Source organism: Ranitomeya variabilis, chromosome 8 (assembly GCF_051348905.1).
Source record: "Ranitomeya variabilis isolate aRanVar5 chromosome 8, aRanVar5.hap1, whole genome shotgun sequence".
NCBI lineage: Eukaryota > Metazoa > Chordata > Amphibia > Anura > Dendrobatidae > Ranitomeya > Ranitomeya variabilis.
The window spans coordinates 27,021,163-27,035,345 of record NC_135239.1 but is presented as its reverse complement, the minus strand read 5'-3'; the positions used below and the strand labels follow the sequence as shown (position 1 = coordinate 27,035,345).

The following is a 14,183-nucleotide window of genomic DNA, read 5'->3' as shown; positions in this document are numbered from 1 at the left end:
GCGTGCGGGTTTCCACGCATAGTGGAGACGGGATTTCATCAAATCCCCTCCACTATGCTGGAACATCTGGACGCTGCTTGTTTGACGCTGCAGCGCTGCGCAGCGTCAAACAAGCAGCGTTTCCTGAACGTGGAAACATACCCTTAAGCACACCGCTGGGATGCACATGGGTGGTGTATTGCAAAAGTTTCTTTTTTTCACACATCTTATCAGAGAAATCTGCTTCTTTCCCCTCCTGGAATGATTGTTCAATGTCAACTCATGGGTAAAACCTGCATTCAGTGAAGATAGATCTTCCCATTACTGAGACAGGAAATTACAGTTTTAAAAGTTTATGGAGATGGGAAAGCTAGAAGAGGAGACACGTCCATAGAACTTTATGAGCACCAACTGTTTGTCCTATCTAACTAATGGAAATATCAGTATTCACTAAAGACAGATATCAGTGAATTGAGAATATAAGGATCAGTCCAGAAGGCGAAAGAAATAGATTTATTACTGAGTCTCCTACTTTCACGTGTACTATTGATTTATAAATGGAAGGTTATTCTTTAATGTAGCTAAAAGGACATCTTAGACCAAAGGGCTATAAATGAAAGTCTGTTTTGGATCTCATTATGCTCCATGCAAATTATTCTGTGGACTCACTGCGGATTTAACCCCCCAGCTGCATGTGTGGTTAAAATCCATTTTCTCAACTGAATGAACAATGCTGGGGATTTAACAAAATGCAAAATACAACTTTTTTTGCATGGAAAATGTCTGCAGGTGATTTCACTAATCGTATCCACTTGCTGGTACTGTAACATAATGGGGATATTACCTGCACCAATGTGAATCTAAGTTAACCCTAAGGTCTATTTTAGACATCCGTGATCATCGGTCCGATCTCGGATCGCAATGTACGGAATAACCGTACGTCTCCTGAACCGAGTGCGACAGCCTCATAGAAATATATGAAGCTGTCACGCTCGGGTCAGGACACGGGTGGCCAGGCTGTACATTCTGATTCGAGATGGGAACGATGATCACGGATGTCTGAAAAAGCCCTAAAAAGGCTACGAACTGTGAGAACAGGAGAAGGTAGAACACGTTTCCATCTCTGGATGGAAACAAGATCTTGAAAATGATGAGAAAATAAAACAGACATAAGTGTTGAAAAGTTACAGTAGAAAGCTAGAGAACTTTTCACTGTCTACAAGTAAGCATAACTCACATGCAAGCAGACCTGTTTAACTCAAAGCTGTTTTTTAAGTTTATCCCTGGTATAATCCTATAAAAGAGCCAAGCCACAGAGGTGCGTAATACCCGGGCAATTTGGGATCTGACCTTTGTGCATCGGGTTGAGAGATGGTATTCACTAAAGCCTCCACTGCGGAGTCAAACAGTTCAGGGTCCCGTAGAGCAGAAAATGCCGCCATGGTCAGTTCTTCGCACTCGGTTAGAGGGATTCCTAGCTGGGCCCAACTGGAAAAACATTTCAGAACCTTTTGCTTGACAAATCCCGGGGAGTCCCGCTGCTGTAAGAGCTGACGCAGTAAGGGGAAGACGCATGCGCACTCCTGGGACAGGCAGCTGCGCACTTGTCCTTTACGGTAAGGTGGTAGACGGCTAGTCTGGAACTCCTCGGGCAAAACAGTTAACAATTCCAAAAGTGCCAAACAACGAGCTCTGCCATCTGTCTGTCCGTCCTCCGTCTGGAAAACCCGCACCATGTCCGGCACGGCGTGCGGCCACGTGTCAGGCATCATGTTCAGCGCCAATGACGCAAGCGCCACGCAGAGACGGGTGAGGACAATCTTGGAGCCGCTGGCAAAGGCCGAAATCTGAGAGAAGAGCTGCGACTTGAGGGTCTCATATTGATCGGAGGGTATATCTCCCCAATAGCGGGATATCTTTATGTGCAATGCGCTGGCACCAAAATATTGGATTTCTGGTACTTTGCCACTGGTCAGGAGCTGCCAGCTAAACTGCCAGGCTTCAGGGGAAAGCTGCGCCTGCATTAACCACTTCTGAGCAAGGTTCTTGTTGTCAATGTTGGGATCGTAATATAACTGGTGAAGAGCCTGTTCAACGGGAGACATAAAACACAGCGATACATTATACATATGACACAAATAAATTCCTGTTCACACAGACATTATTTTGGAGCACTGATCCACAAAAAAAACCCACAACTTGTAAAGTGGACTAATAACATGACCACTTGCTCCAATTTAATATTTCGGATGGAAGAGGGTTCCTCAATATTTTTTTTTTATAGAAACTTGATTCCAGCTCACCCAATTGCTCTATGCTCATCCACCTGGTGCTCAGACACTGGCCTCACATCAAGGAAAATAGAAACAATTGGGAGTCCGGCTCAACAGGACTGGATTTTCCCTTTCTTTTTCAAAAGAAAATATAGTGCATACAAAAGAAAAATGTACATGGTCGACATGGGTCATGTCGACCATGTAAATTTTTCTTTTGTACGCACTATATTTTCTTTTGAAAAAGAAAAAGAAAAGGAAAATCCAGTCCTGTTGAGCCGGACTCCAATTTTTTCTATTTTATTTTTTTTTGCTGGAAAAGCTATTGTCTGGCTTTGCATTCTATATAGGATCATCAGTGGAGTTGGCATGAAATTCTTCTTATAAATCAGGGTTACATTCCGTCACAGCAGATGCCCCTCCTAAATTCTACACCCTTCCCCGAGCGTCCTAAAATAGCCTCCGAGAGCCCACAGCAAAAAGGCCGGATTGATTTTCTAATAGGAGCATCTTAGTGCTGAGCTCCCTGCACTGTTTATGTGTCAATCATACCCCGTGCCAGGAGGATCCCGTCACCAGGAGGAGGCGGGGAGGGGACACACAGCTGCCGATGTCCCCGGAGCACTGGGTAACGTCATGTCATGTTGCATCAGGGAAGTCACCGAGTGTCAGAGCGAGACCCACATGCTCCACGTACTTCAGCAAGAAACCTGCAGCTGTCAAGAGGACGCACCTAGAGTCCCTAAGGAAGGGCCGAAAATACAGCAGAAAGCCCAAGGATACGCCATAGCCTGGAGACTGTAGCCAAGAAGCTGCAATTACATCCATGTTAGTTTGGATTGCAGAAACCCAGATAGATGCACTTGATATCACCTCTGCATTGGCTCATAGTAACGGGGATGAAATATCTGAGGCAAAATGTCAGGTGCAGAAGTCATTTACTAATATATCTGGGAAATAGCAATGACATAAGCACCGATCCGATGCACAGAATTCTGTCCCCGTCATCTCTGGGCTCACAACAAAAGCTGAATGTACTACAGATATGGCACAGCACCCATCCCCCTCCACATAGCGGCAGAGCTAGGCACAGCTGTACCCAGCACCGCTCTGCAGAGATAAAGCAGAAAGGTGCAGTCATGTGAAATAGCCGCTCTGCATATATATTATACATATGTGACATCATGCAGCAATGATCCAGCACATCCCCACAGTGCTCCCCCGGGGTGCAGAGCAGCTATTCACCATAAAGGCTCTGCACTGCATGTATACGGGATGCACCTGCTCTAGCACATAGTGATATCCACATAGGATGCACCTTGTCGGGCACAGGGTGATACATGAGTTGGCTCAGGGGAACATATCTGGGAAGTTCCAGCCTTGGCACTGGGTGATGCACATGGATGAACCTTCCTGGAATCACAGGGGGTCACTTACTTTCTCCACATTGTCCATAGTGAAGTCCAGGCTCTGCTGCTCTTGCCTGCGCTCCATTCCTGGACCTGGGGGGAAGGGGGAGGTGATCGGTGGATCAGTTTGTGCCTCCAGATGAGAATGACGGTGAATCAGCACATCCCAACGCTGTGCTCCATCCCTGCTCCGCTGGTCTCAGTGCAGCTCACACACGGCAGGGAGGGGATGGGGCACTCAGTCGCCTCCCAGCTGACTGCACAGATGACAGCCAAGGTGCCCCCCACCACTGCACACAGTGACCGCACCACACCGTGCGCAGGCGGCTCAGGAACGTGGAACCTGTAAAAAGTGCAATCAGATGAGTGTTGTCTCCACAGTGATTGTCTCCCCCGAGTGTGCACTCTCCTGCGTTATAGGACTGTCACTGCAGTGTGCGCTCTCTCTTATTATGAGAATGTCCCTCCTCAGCGTGCAGTCTCCTTTGCGGAGTCTCTCCTGAGCGCACTCCTATATTGTGTTTGTCTCTTCAGTTCATTCTGTTGTCAGACTCTTGTGTGCCCAATATTATAACTCTCTCCTGAGTGTGCGCTCTTCTGTACCATGAGACTGCCCTCTCCTGAGCACTCTCCTATATTGTCTGCTCTCTCCTGAGCACTCTCCTATATTGTCTGCTCTCTCCTGAGCACTCTCCTATACTACTTGCCCTCTCCTGAGCACTCTCCTATACTGTCTGCCCTCTCCTGAGCACTCTCCTATACTGTCTGCCCTCTCCTGAGCACTCTCCTATACTGTCTGCCCTCTCCTGAGCACTCTCCTATATTGTCTGCTCTCTCCTGAGCACTCTCCTATACTGTCTGCCCTCTCCTAAGCACTCTCCTATACTGTCTGCCCTTTCCTGAGCACTCTCCTATACTGTCTGCCCTCTCCTGAGCACTCTCCTATAGTCTGCCCTCTCCTGAGCACTCTCCTATACTGTCTGCCCTCTCCTGAGCACTCTCCTATACTGTCTGCCCTCTCCTGAGCACTCTCCTATATTGTCTGCTCTCTCCTGAGCACTCTCCTATACTGTCTGCCCTCTCCTAAGCACTCTCCTATACTGTCTGCCCTTTCCTGAGCACTCTCCTATACTGTCTGCCCTCTCCTGAGCACTCTCCTATACTGTCTGCCCTCTCCTGAGCACTCTCCTATATTGTCTGCTCTCTCCTGGGTTGCAAGTCTCTGGTGTGCATTCATCTATCATCATCTCCCCTGAGTGTGTAATCTGTCCCTCTCATGAATATACACTCCCCTGTACCATGAGACTGTCCTGAATGTGCTCTAATCTATCTTGTGTCTCTCCTGAGTGTGCTCTCGCCTATACGGTCTCTCCTGAGTGCGCTCTCGTCTATACTGTCTGTCTCTCCATAGTGCGCTCTCGCCTATACTGTCTCTCCTGAGTGTGCTCTCGTCTATACTGTCTGTCTCTCTTGATTGCGCTCTCGTCTATACTGTCGGTCTCTCCACAGTGCGCTCGTCTATACTGTCTGTCTCTCCTGAATGCGCTCTCGTCTATACTGTCTCTTCATAGTGCGCTCTGGGTCTATACTCTCTCTCCGGAGTGCGCTCTCGTCTATACTGTCTCTCCATAGTGCGCTCTCATCTATACTGTTATAGAAGAATAGGAGACAAAAAAGCGCATATAGGGTCTTATCTTCAGGACTGCTCTTAAAGAATTATGAGAGAACTGCTCACCTGATGGTGCAAAGTAAAGGCGTGTAATTTGTCAGCTGCTGCAGATCCACAGGTCGGCGCTGCGACCTCTTAGAGACGTTATAATAGATGAATGTGGATAAAATCTGCGCTGCTGTGACAAATAATGAATCCAGATATAGTTGTAAGGTGTTCAGGTGGTTTATTCAACGCGTTTCGAAGCTCATGGCTTCTTCTTCAGGAAGTTTCCACACAAAGATATCTTTTTATCTTTGTGTGGAAACTTCCTGAAGAAGAAGCCATGAGCTTCGAAACGCGTTGAATAAACCACCTGAACACCTTACAACTATATCTGGATTCATTATTTGTCACAGCAGCGCAGATTTTATCCACATTCATCTATTATAACGTCTCATCTATACTGTGTCTCTCCTGAGTGTGCTCTCGTCTATACTGTCTCTCCTGAGTGCGCTCCTGTCTATACTGTCTCTCCTGAGTGCGCTCTCGTCTATACTGTCTCTCTTGAGTGTGCTCTCATCCATACTGTCTGTCTCTCCATAGTGCGCTCTTGTCTATACTGTGTCTCTCCATAGTGCGCTCCTGGCTATACGGTCCGTCTCTCCATAGTGTGCTCTCGTCTATAGTGTGTCTCTCCATAGTGCGCTCTCTTCTATACTGTCTATGTCTCCTGTTTCTCCATAGTGTGCTCTTGTCTATACTGTGTCTATACATAGTGAACTCTCGTCTATACTGTCTCTCCATAGTGTGCTCTCGTCTATACTGTGTCTCTCCAGTGTGCTCTATACTGTCTCTCTCCATAGTGCGCTCTCGACTATACTGTCTGTCTCTCCATAGTGCGCTCTCATCTATACTGTCTCTCCATAGTGTGCCCTCGTCTATACTGTCTGTCTCTCCTGAGTGCGCTCTCGTCTAAACTGTCTGTCTCTCCTTAGTGTGCTCTCGCCTATACTGTGTCTCTCCATAGTGCGCTCTCGTCTATACTGTCTCTCCTGAGTGCGCCCTCGTCTATACTGTCTGTCTCTCCTGAGTGCGCTCTCGTCTATACTGTCTGTCTCTCCTTAGTGTGCTCTCGCCTATACTGTCTGTCTCTCCATAGTACGCTCTCGTCTATACTGTCTCTCTCCATAGTGAACTCTCGTCTATACTGTCTGTCTCTCTCCATAGTGCGCCCTCGTCTATACTGTCTCTCCTGAGTGCGCTCTCGTCTATACTGTGTCTCTCTCCATAGTGCACTCTCGTCTATACTGTGTCTCTCCATAGTGTGCTCTCGTCTATACAGTCTGTCTCTTCTGAGTGCGCTCCTGTCTATACTGTCTCTCCTGAGTGCGCTCCTGTCTATACTGTCTCTCCTGAGTGCGCTCCTGTCTATACTGTCTCTCCTGAGTGCGCTCCTGTCTATACTGTCTCTCCTGAGTGCGCTCCTGACTATACTGTCTCTCCTGAGTGTGCTCTCATCTATTCTGTCTGTCTCTCCATAGTGCGCTCTCGTCTATACTCTCTGTCTCTCCATAGTGTGCTCTCGTCTATACTGTCTCTCCATAGTGTGCCCTCGTCTATACTGTCTCTCCATAGTGCGCTCTCATCTATACTGTCTGTATCTCTCCATAGTGTGCTCTCGTCTATACAGTCTGTCTCTCCTGAGTGCACTCCTGTCTATACTGTCTCTCCTGAGTGCGCTCCTGTCTATACTGTCTCTCCTGAGTGCGCTCTTGTCTATACTATCTCTCCATAGTGCGCTCTCGTCTATACTGTCTCTCCATTATGCGCTCGTCTATACAGTCTGTCTCTCCCCATAGTGTGCTCTCGTCTATACAGTCTGTCTCTCCTGAGTGTGCTCTCGTCTATACGGTCTCTCCGTAGTGTGCTTTCATCTATACTGTGTCTCTCCATAGTGCGCTCGTCTATACTGTCTCTCCATAGTGCACTCTCGTCTATACTGTCTGTCTCTCCTGAGTGCGCTCTCGTCTATACTGTGTCTCTCCTGAGTGCGCTCTCATCTATACTGTCTCTCCATAGTGCGCCCGTCTATAAAGTCTGTCTCTCCATTGTGCGCTCTCATCTACACTGTCTGTCTCTCCATAGTGCGCTCTCGTCTATACGGTCCGGCTCTCCATTGTGCGCTCTCATCTATACTGTCTGTCTCTCCATAGTGTGCTCCCGGCTATACGGTCTGTCTCTCCATAGCACGCTCTCGTCTATACTGTCTGTCTCTCCATAGTGCGCTCCCGGCTATACGGTTCGTCTCTCCATTGTGCGCTCCGGACTATACTGTCTGTCTCTCCATAGTGTGCTCTCGTCTATACTGTCTGTCTCTCCATAGTGCGCTCCCGGCTATATGGTCCGTCTCTCCATAGTGCGCTCCCAGCTATATGGTCCGTCTCTCCATAGTGCGCTCCCGGCTATACGGTCCGTCTCTTCATAGGGAGATCTTGTCTATACTGTGTCTCTCCATAGTGCGCTCCCGGCTATACGGTCCGTCTCTCCATAGTGCGCTCCCGGCTATACGGTTCGTCTCTCCATAGTGCGCTCCCGGCTATACGGTCCGTCTCTCCATAGTGCGCTCCCGGCTATACGGTTCGTCTCTCCATAGTGTGCTCCCGGCTTTACGGTCTGTCTCTCCATAGTGCGCTCCCGGCTATACGGTCCGTCTCTCCATAGTGCGCTCCCGGCTATACGGTCCGTCTCTCCATAGTGCGCTCCCGGCTATACGGTCCGTCTCTCCATAGTGCGCTCCCGGCTATACGGTCCGTCTCTCCATAGTGCGCTCCCGGCTATACGGTCCGTCTCTCCATAGTGCGCTCCCGGCTATACGGTCCGTCTCTCCACAGTGCGCTCCCGGCTATACGGTCTGTCTCTCCATAGTGCGCTCTCGTCTATACTGTCTCTCCATAGTGCGCTCCCGGCTATACGGTCCGTCTCTCCATAGTGCGCTCCCGGCTATACGGTCCGTCTCTCCATAGTGCGCTCCCGGCTATACGGTCCGTCTCTCCATAGTGCGCTCCCGGCTATACGGTCCGTCTCTCCATAGTGCGCTCCCGGCTATACGGTCCGTCTCTCCACAGTGCGCTCCCGGCTATACGGTCTGTCTCTCCATAGTGCGCTCTCGTCTATACTGTCTCTCCATAGTGCGCTCCCGGCTATACGGTCCGTCTCTCCATAGTGCGCTCCCGGCTATACGGTCTGTCTCTCCATAGTGCGCTCTCGTCTATACTATCTCTCCATAGTGCGCTCCCGGCTATACGGTCCGTCTCTCCATAGTGCGCTCTCGTCTATACGGTCCGTCTCTCCATAGTGCGCTCCCAGCTATACGGTCCGTCTCTCCATAGTGCGCTCCCGGCTATACGGTCCATCTCTCCATAGTGCGCTCCCAGCTATACGGTCCGTCTCTCCATAGTGCGCTCCCGGCTATACTGTGTCTCTCCATAGTGCGCTCTCGTCTATACGGTCCGTCTCTCCATAGTGCGCTCCCGGCTATACGGTCCGTCTCTCCATAGTGCGCTCCCGGCTATACGGTCCGTCTCTCCATAGTGCGCTCCCGGCTATACGGTCCGTCTCTCCATAGTGCGCTCCCGGCTATACGGTCCGTCTCTCCATAGTGCGCTCCCGGCTATACTGTGTCTCTCCATAGTGCGCTCTCGTCTATACGGTCCGTCTCTCCATAGTGCGCTCCCAGCTATACGGTCCGTCTCTCCATAGTGCGCTCCCAGCTATACGGTCCGTCTCTCCATAGTGCGCTCCCGGCTATACGGTCTGTCTCTCCATAGTGCGCTCCCGGCTATACGGTCCGTCTCTCCATAGTGCGCTCCCGGCTATACTGTGTCTCTCCATAGTGCGCTCTCGTCTATACGGTCCGTCTCTCCATAGTGCGCTCCCAGCTATACGGTCCGTCTCTCCATAGTGCGCTCCCGGCTATACGGTCCGTCTCTCCATAGTGCGCTCCCGGCTATACTGTGTCTCTCCATAGTGCGCTCCCGGCTATACGGTCCGTCTCTCCATAGTGCGCTCCCGGCTATACGGTCCGTCTCTCCATAGTGCGCTCCCGGCTATACGGTCCGTCTCTCCATAGTGCGCTCCCGGCTATACGGTCCGTCTCTCCATAGTGCGCTCCCGGCTATACGGTCCGTCTCTCCATAGTGCGCTCCCGGCTATACGGTCCGTCTCTCCATAGTGCGCTCCCGGCTATACGGTCCGTCTCCCCATAGTGCGCTCCCGGCTATACGGTCCGTCCCTCCATAGTGCGCCCTCCCCGCAGTGTGCGCTCCCGGGATCAGTGCGGCGGCCTCCCTCACCCGGCAGCCTCCCGCCTCACCCGGCAGCCTCCCTCACCCTGCAGCCTCCCTCACCCGGCAGCCTCCCCGCACTCCCGGCGCCGCTCGCTCCCTCAGTGACACACACCAGCTGCCGGTCCTGTCAGAGCTGTCTGGACACAAGCCTGACCCGTGGATGCCTTCACATAACACCAATGGCCGGTGACTTCCAGCCTCTCATCCCTGGCCCTGTCGCATCTCCCTGGAATCGTGTGAACGTACGGCAAGCGATTATTGTTTATGACCGGCAGGGAAAAGCCCGACCTGAATGGACCCAGTCGCAAGGCTTCATGGGGGATGTAGTTTCTGTGTCTCTGCTCTCAGCCCTGTCAGAATGGGGAGAGGCTGTTCGGTTACTATAGAAACCCATAAAAGAGCAAAGGCTCCTCCAAATAGCGACAAGGAACACAAATAACGAGTAACAGATTTCATTTAATTAACAAGCATAAGTAAATGCAACTAATAAAAAGGAAAGTGTGAGAGAAAGCTATGACACCCAGGACAAGACCTAATCACCTATAATGCAATCACTATAGTGGCCAGTGCAAGTAGCCCGATGGCTCCACAACAAGTATAAGAAAAATATGTCACCAAAAAGTGGTGTGAGTGATAGAAAATGGAGATGGAAAACACCTGGGAGGAAACAGACTGAGCCTAAGTCGCGTTTCGCATTAGCTTCTTCCAGGGGGTACGAGTATAGGGCGGTCCTTGTATGTGATCACCCACTAAAGGAGATTGTAAGGCGGTTTTGAGCGAGGCGTTTGTTGACCGAGCCCCAGACAGGAAGCCATTGACTTCACCAGTCCCCAAACACCCCAAATGTGTCAGAGGGGAGCGAGCGATGCCAAAGGATGCGTCACCATGGAGACCAGGCAGCAGTCAGTCGTGGCGGGTGGTCACCACAAAAAAATAGGTGGCTGACTGCTGCCTGTTCTCCATGGTGACGCATCCTTTGGCATCGCTCGCTCCCCTCTGATGCATCAGAAGCAGTCAATGACTGGTGATATCGGACGCCGAGTCCGTGGCTTTCGGTGTGGGGCTCGGTCAATGTGAGCCTCACTGAGAACTGCCTTACAATCTCATTTAGTGAGTAATTATATGTAAAGACCCTGCTATACTCAGTTCACCCCCAGAGGAAGCTAATGCGAAACACAGCTTGAGATCAATCTATTTCTCTATTTTCTATCACTCAGACCACTTTTTTTGAGTTGTGGAGCCACCGGGCAATTCTGGTTTACTTGTCTGAACTGGACCTTGCCCTGGTTTCATACATTTCTGAGCCACACGCTCTTTTTTATTGGATGTTTATAATCATGTTTATTAATGAATCATGAAATTAAGTCTGTTATTTCATTGGGCTTCTTTTCCTTATTTGTGTTCTTAGGTTAATATTTAACATCTAGTAACTGTTTTGGTGGGAAGAGCTCCTTAGGGTCCTTTATATACTTAAAACTAATGTGCATTATATGGCTAACACCATTGTGACTCCGTCTATTAAAATAACGAATGTATGGTGCTTCAATTGTCAGGCTATGTGCACACGTATTCTTGAGGTCTGCGGATTTTTCCGCAGCGGTTTTGAAAAATCCGCAGGTTAAAGGCACTGCGTTTTACCTGCGGTTTTACTGCGGATTTACCGCGGATTTTATGCGGATTTTGTGCGGATTCCACCTGCGGTTTTACACCTGCGGACTTCCTATAGAGGAGCAGGTGTAAATCGCTGCGGAATTCACACAAAAGAATTGACATGCTGCGGAATGTAAACCGCAGCGTTTCCGCGCGTTTTTTTTCCGCATCATGGGCACAGCGGTTTCTGTTTTCCATAGGTTTACATGGTACTGTAAACTCATGGAAAACTGCTGCGGATCCGCAGGAAAATCCGCAACATGTGCACATAGCCTCACAGTACTCAACCTTGGAGATTTTTTTTTCCAGCAGAAATGTGTCAAGGGTTGTCATGTTGCTTCTTTTACTTACTGGTGTGTTTTACCATTGACATTAATAGGAATCTTGTTCAAAGAGTATTCAAAACAGTTTTCATGTAAATTTTACCACAAAATCTGCTAAAAAATCCACATAATAAAAACTCTACGTGAACCTACCATTAGATTTCCATCCAAATCCATTTATTCTAACACACATTACTAATGTGGCTGTCTTGAGAAGACCACTTAGTTTTGGTTTGAAGCCGATGGTCTATTGATCGCCGGGGATCCAGCTCTTCTTACCGTGATCACCTGTTTTTGTCAGGGAAAATCATTTCTGGCCATAATGTATCTATATATTGAATGTTTGGCGCGTTACATCAAAGAGTAGGACCTGGCCGGGTGTTGGTGCTGTGAGGGTCTTGCGCCATCTGTGGACGATGGTGTTGGCCGGCCAGGACCATAGGTTTTAAAGTGCAATAAAGGAGACTCCCGTCATCCTAAAACACAGTCTTTACTGAATGGTACCTTGGTAAGGGTTATATACAACGGGTAGCGAGTACAAGGTCTTATGGACGCTTCCTTCAAAGTGTAAAGCGTTTTCACACACAGCCTCATTCCATTGTAGTCTACTTCAGGGCCAGTGAAGCACACTGTTTTTCCCTACTTCGTCACAGCCCAGCTCATCTCCTCCGTCCTGATTAGCAAGTGTCTCTACCTGCTCAGCAGTTCCGCGTCCTGTTTCTTTCAGTACTGGCACCCTGGATCTCCGCTCGGGACCCCCACTAGTCCCATAAACTCAGTCCTGTTACCAAGCACAGGGCTTCTCGTGAAACATCATCCTATCCAAGGACTCCTTTAAGGTGGAAGGTCTCTCTGCCTCTTCAGTCACTACAAGGTCACACTACTCCCTTGTCCCTTAGTCTCCTTTGCTGTAGTTCACCCACAATGGCAGCACTGCCCACCGACACTTCCTGCTACTTGAACTTGTCCCTAAATTACAGGACACACATCCAGCTGAAGTGTATTGTGGCGCAGAGACCCGCCGGCTCCCTGTGCTGCAAAACACACCACTAGCCAATCAGATGCCAGTAGCTGACGTCAACGTGCCAGGCATTGGTGTCGCGTGGCAGTGACGTAATGCATCCCCATAGTAGGCACCCCAGTGTCAGCTGTCGGCTTATCCACCGGCTCCAAAAGAGGCTCCAAACGTCCAGGGAGTTGAGGAAGGTGTGAAGACTGCATAAAAAAAGAGGCAGAACCCGAGGACATATATACCAGAAAGGTACAAAGGAAGGGGAGGACATACAACCCCTGGCAAAAATTTTGGAATCACTGGCCTTGGAGGATGTTCATTCAGTTGGTTAATTAATTTTGTAGAAAAAAAAGCAGATCACAGACATGGCACAAAATGAAAGTCTTTTCAACTTTCTGGCTTTAAGAAACACTAAATGAAATCAAGAATAAAAAATGTGGTAGTCAGTAATGGTTACTTTTTTAACCAAGCATAGGGGAAAAATAATGAAATCACTCAATTCTGAGGAAAAAATTATGGCATCACCCTGTAAATGTTCAAACCCCAAACTAACACCTGCATCAAATTAGATCTGCTCGTTAGTCTGCATCTTAAAAGGAGTGATCACACCTTGGAGAGCTGTTGCACCAAGTGGACTGACGTGAATCATGGCTCCAACACGAGAGATGTCAATTGAAATAAAGGAGAGGATTATCAAACTCTTAAAAGAGGGTAAATCATCACGCAGTGTTGCAAAAGATGTTGGTTGTTCAGTCAGTCTAAAATCTGGACCAAATACAAACATGGGAGGGTTGTTAAAGGCAAACATACTGGTAGACCAAGGAATACATCAAAGTATCAAGACCGGAAACTTAAAGCAACATGTCTCCAAAACAGGAAATGCACAACAAAACAAATGAGGAACGAATGGGAGGAAACTGGAGTCAACGTCTGTGACCGAACTGTAAGAAACCGCCTAAAGGAAATGGGATTTACATACAGAAAAGCTAAAGAAAAGCCATCATTAACACCTAAACAGAAAAAAACAAGGTTACAATGGGCTAAGGAAAAGCAATCGTGGACTGTGGATGACTGGATGAAGTCATATTCAGTGATGAATCGCGAATCTGCATTGGGCAAGGTGATGATGCAGGAACTTTTGTTTGGTGCCGTTCCAATGAGATTTATAAAGATGACTGCCTGAAGAGAACATGCAAATTTCCACTGTCATTGATGATATGGGGCTGCATGTCAGGTAAAGGCACTGGGGAGATGGCCGTCATTACATCTTCAATAAATGCACAAGTTTATGTTGATATTTTGGACACTTTTCTTATCCCATCAATTGAAAGGATGTTTGGGGATGATGAAATCATTTTTCAAGATGATAATACATCCTGCCATAGAGCAAAAACTGTGCAAACATTCCTTGAAAAAAGACACATAAGGTCAATGCCATGGCCTACAAGTAGTCCGGATCTCAATCCAATTGAAAATCTTTGGTGGAAGTTGAAGAAAATGGTCCATGACAAGGCTCCAACCTGCAAAGCTGATCTGGCCA

General features: G+C 48.7%; 1 protein-coding gene across 7 annotated transcripts in view; it reads right to left on the bottom strand.

The window, feature by feature from the left end:
- Positions 1-9,904, bottom strand: part of IPO13 (importin 13) — a 43,410-nt gene extending 33,506 nt beyond the window's left edge. For 3 of the 7 annotated variants that reach the window (XM_077275870.1, XM_077275874.1, XM_077275876.1), the window contains exons 1-3: positions 9,719-9,849; positions 3,690-4,004; positions 1,330-2,066 (exon numbers count right to left, since the gene is read on the bottom strand). In XM_077275870.1, the coding sequence (XP_077131985.1) occupies positions 1,330-2,066; positions 3,690-3,746 (794 nt within the window). In that variant the 5' untranslated portion in view covers positions 3,747-4,004; positions 9,719-9,849. Of the gene's footprint in view, positions 1-1,329; positions 2,067-3,689; positions 4,005-9,664 lie in introns of all 7 variants that reach the window. The other 4 variants (XM_077275871.1, XM_077275875.1, XM_077275872.1 and 1 more) reach the window with 3 other exon arrangements.
- Between the last annotated feature and the right edge of the window lie 4,279 nt (positions 9,905-14,183).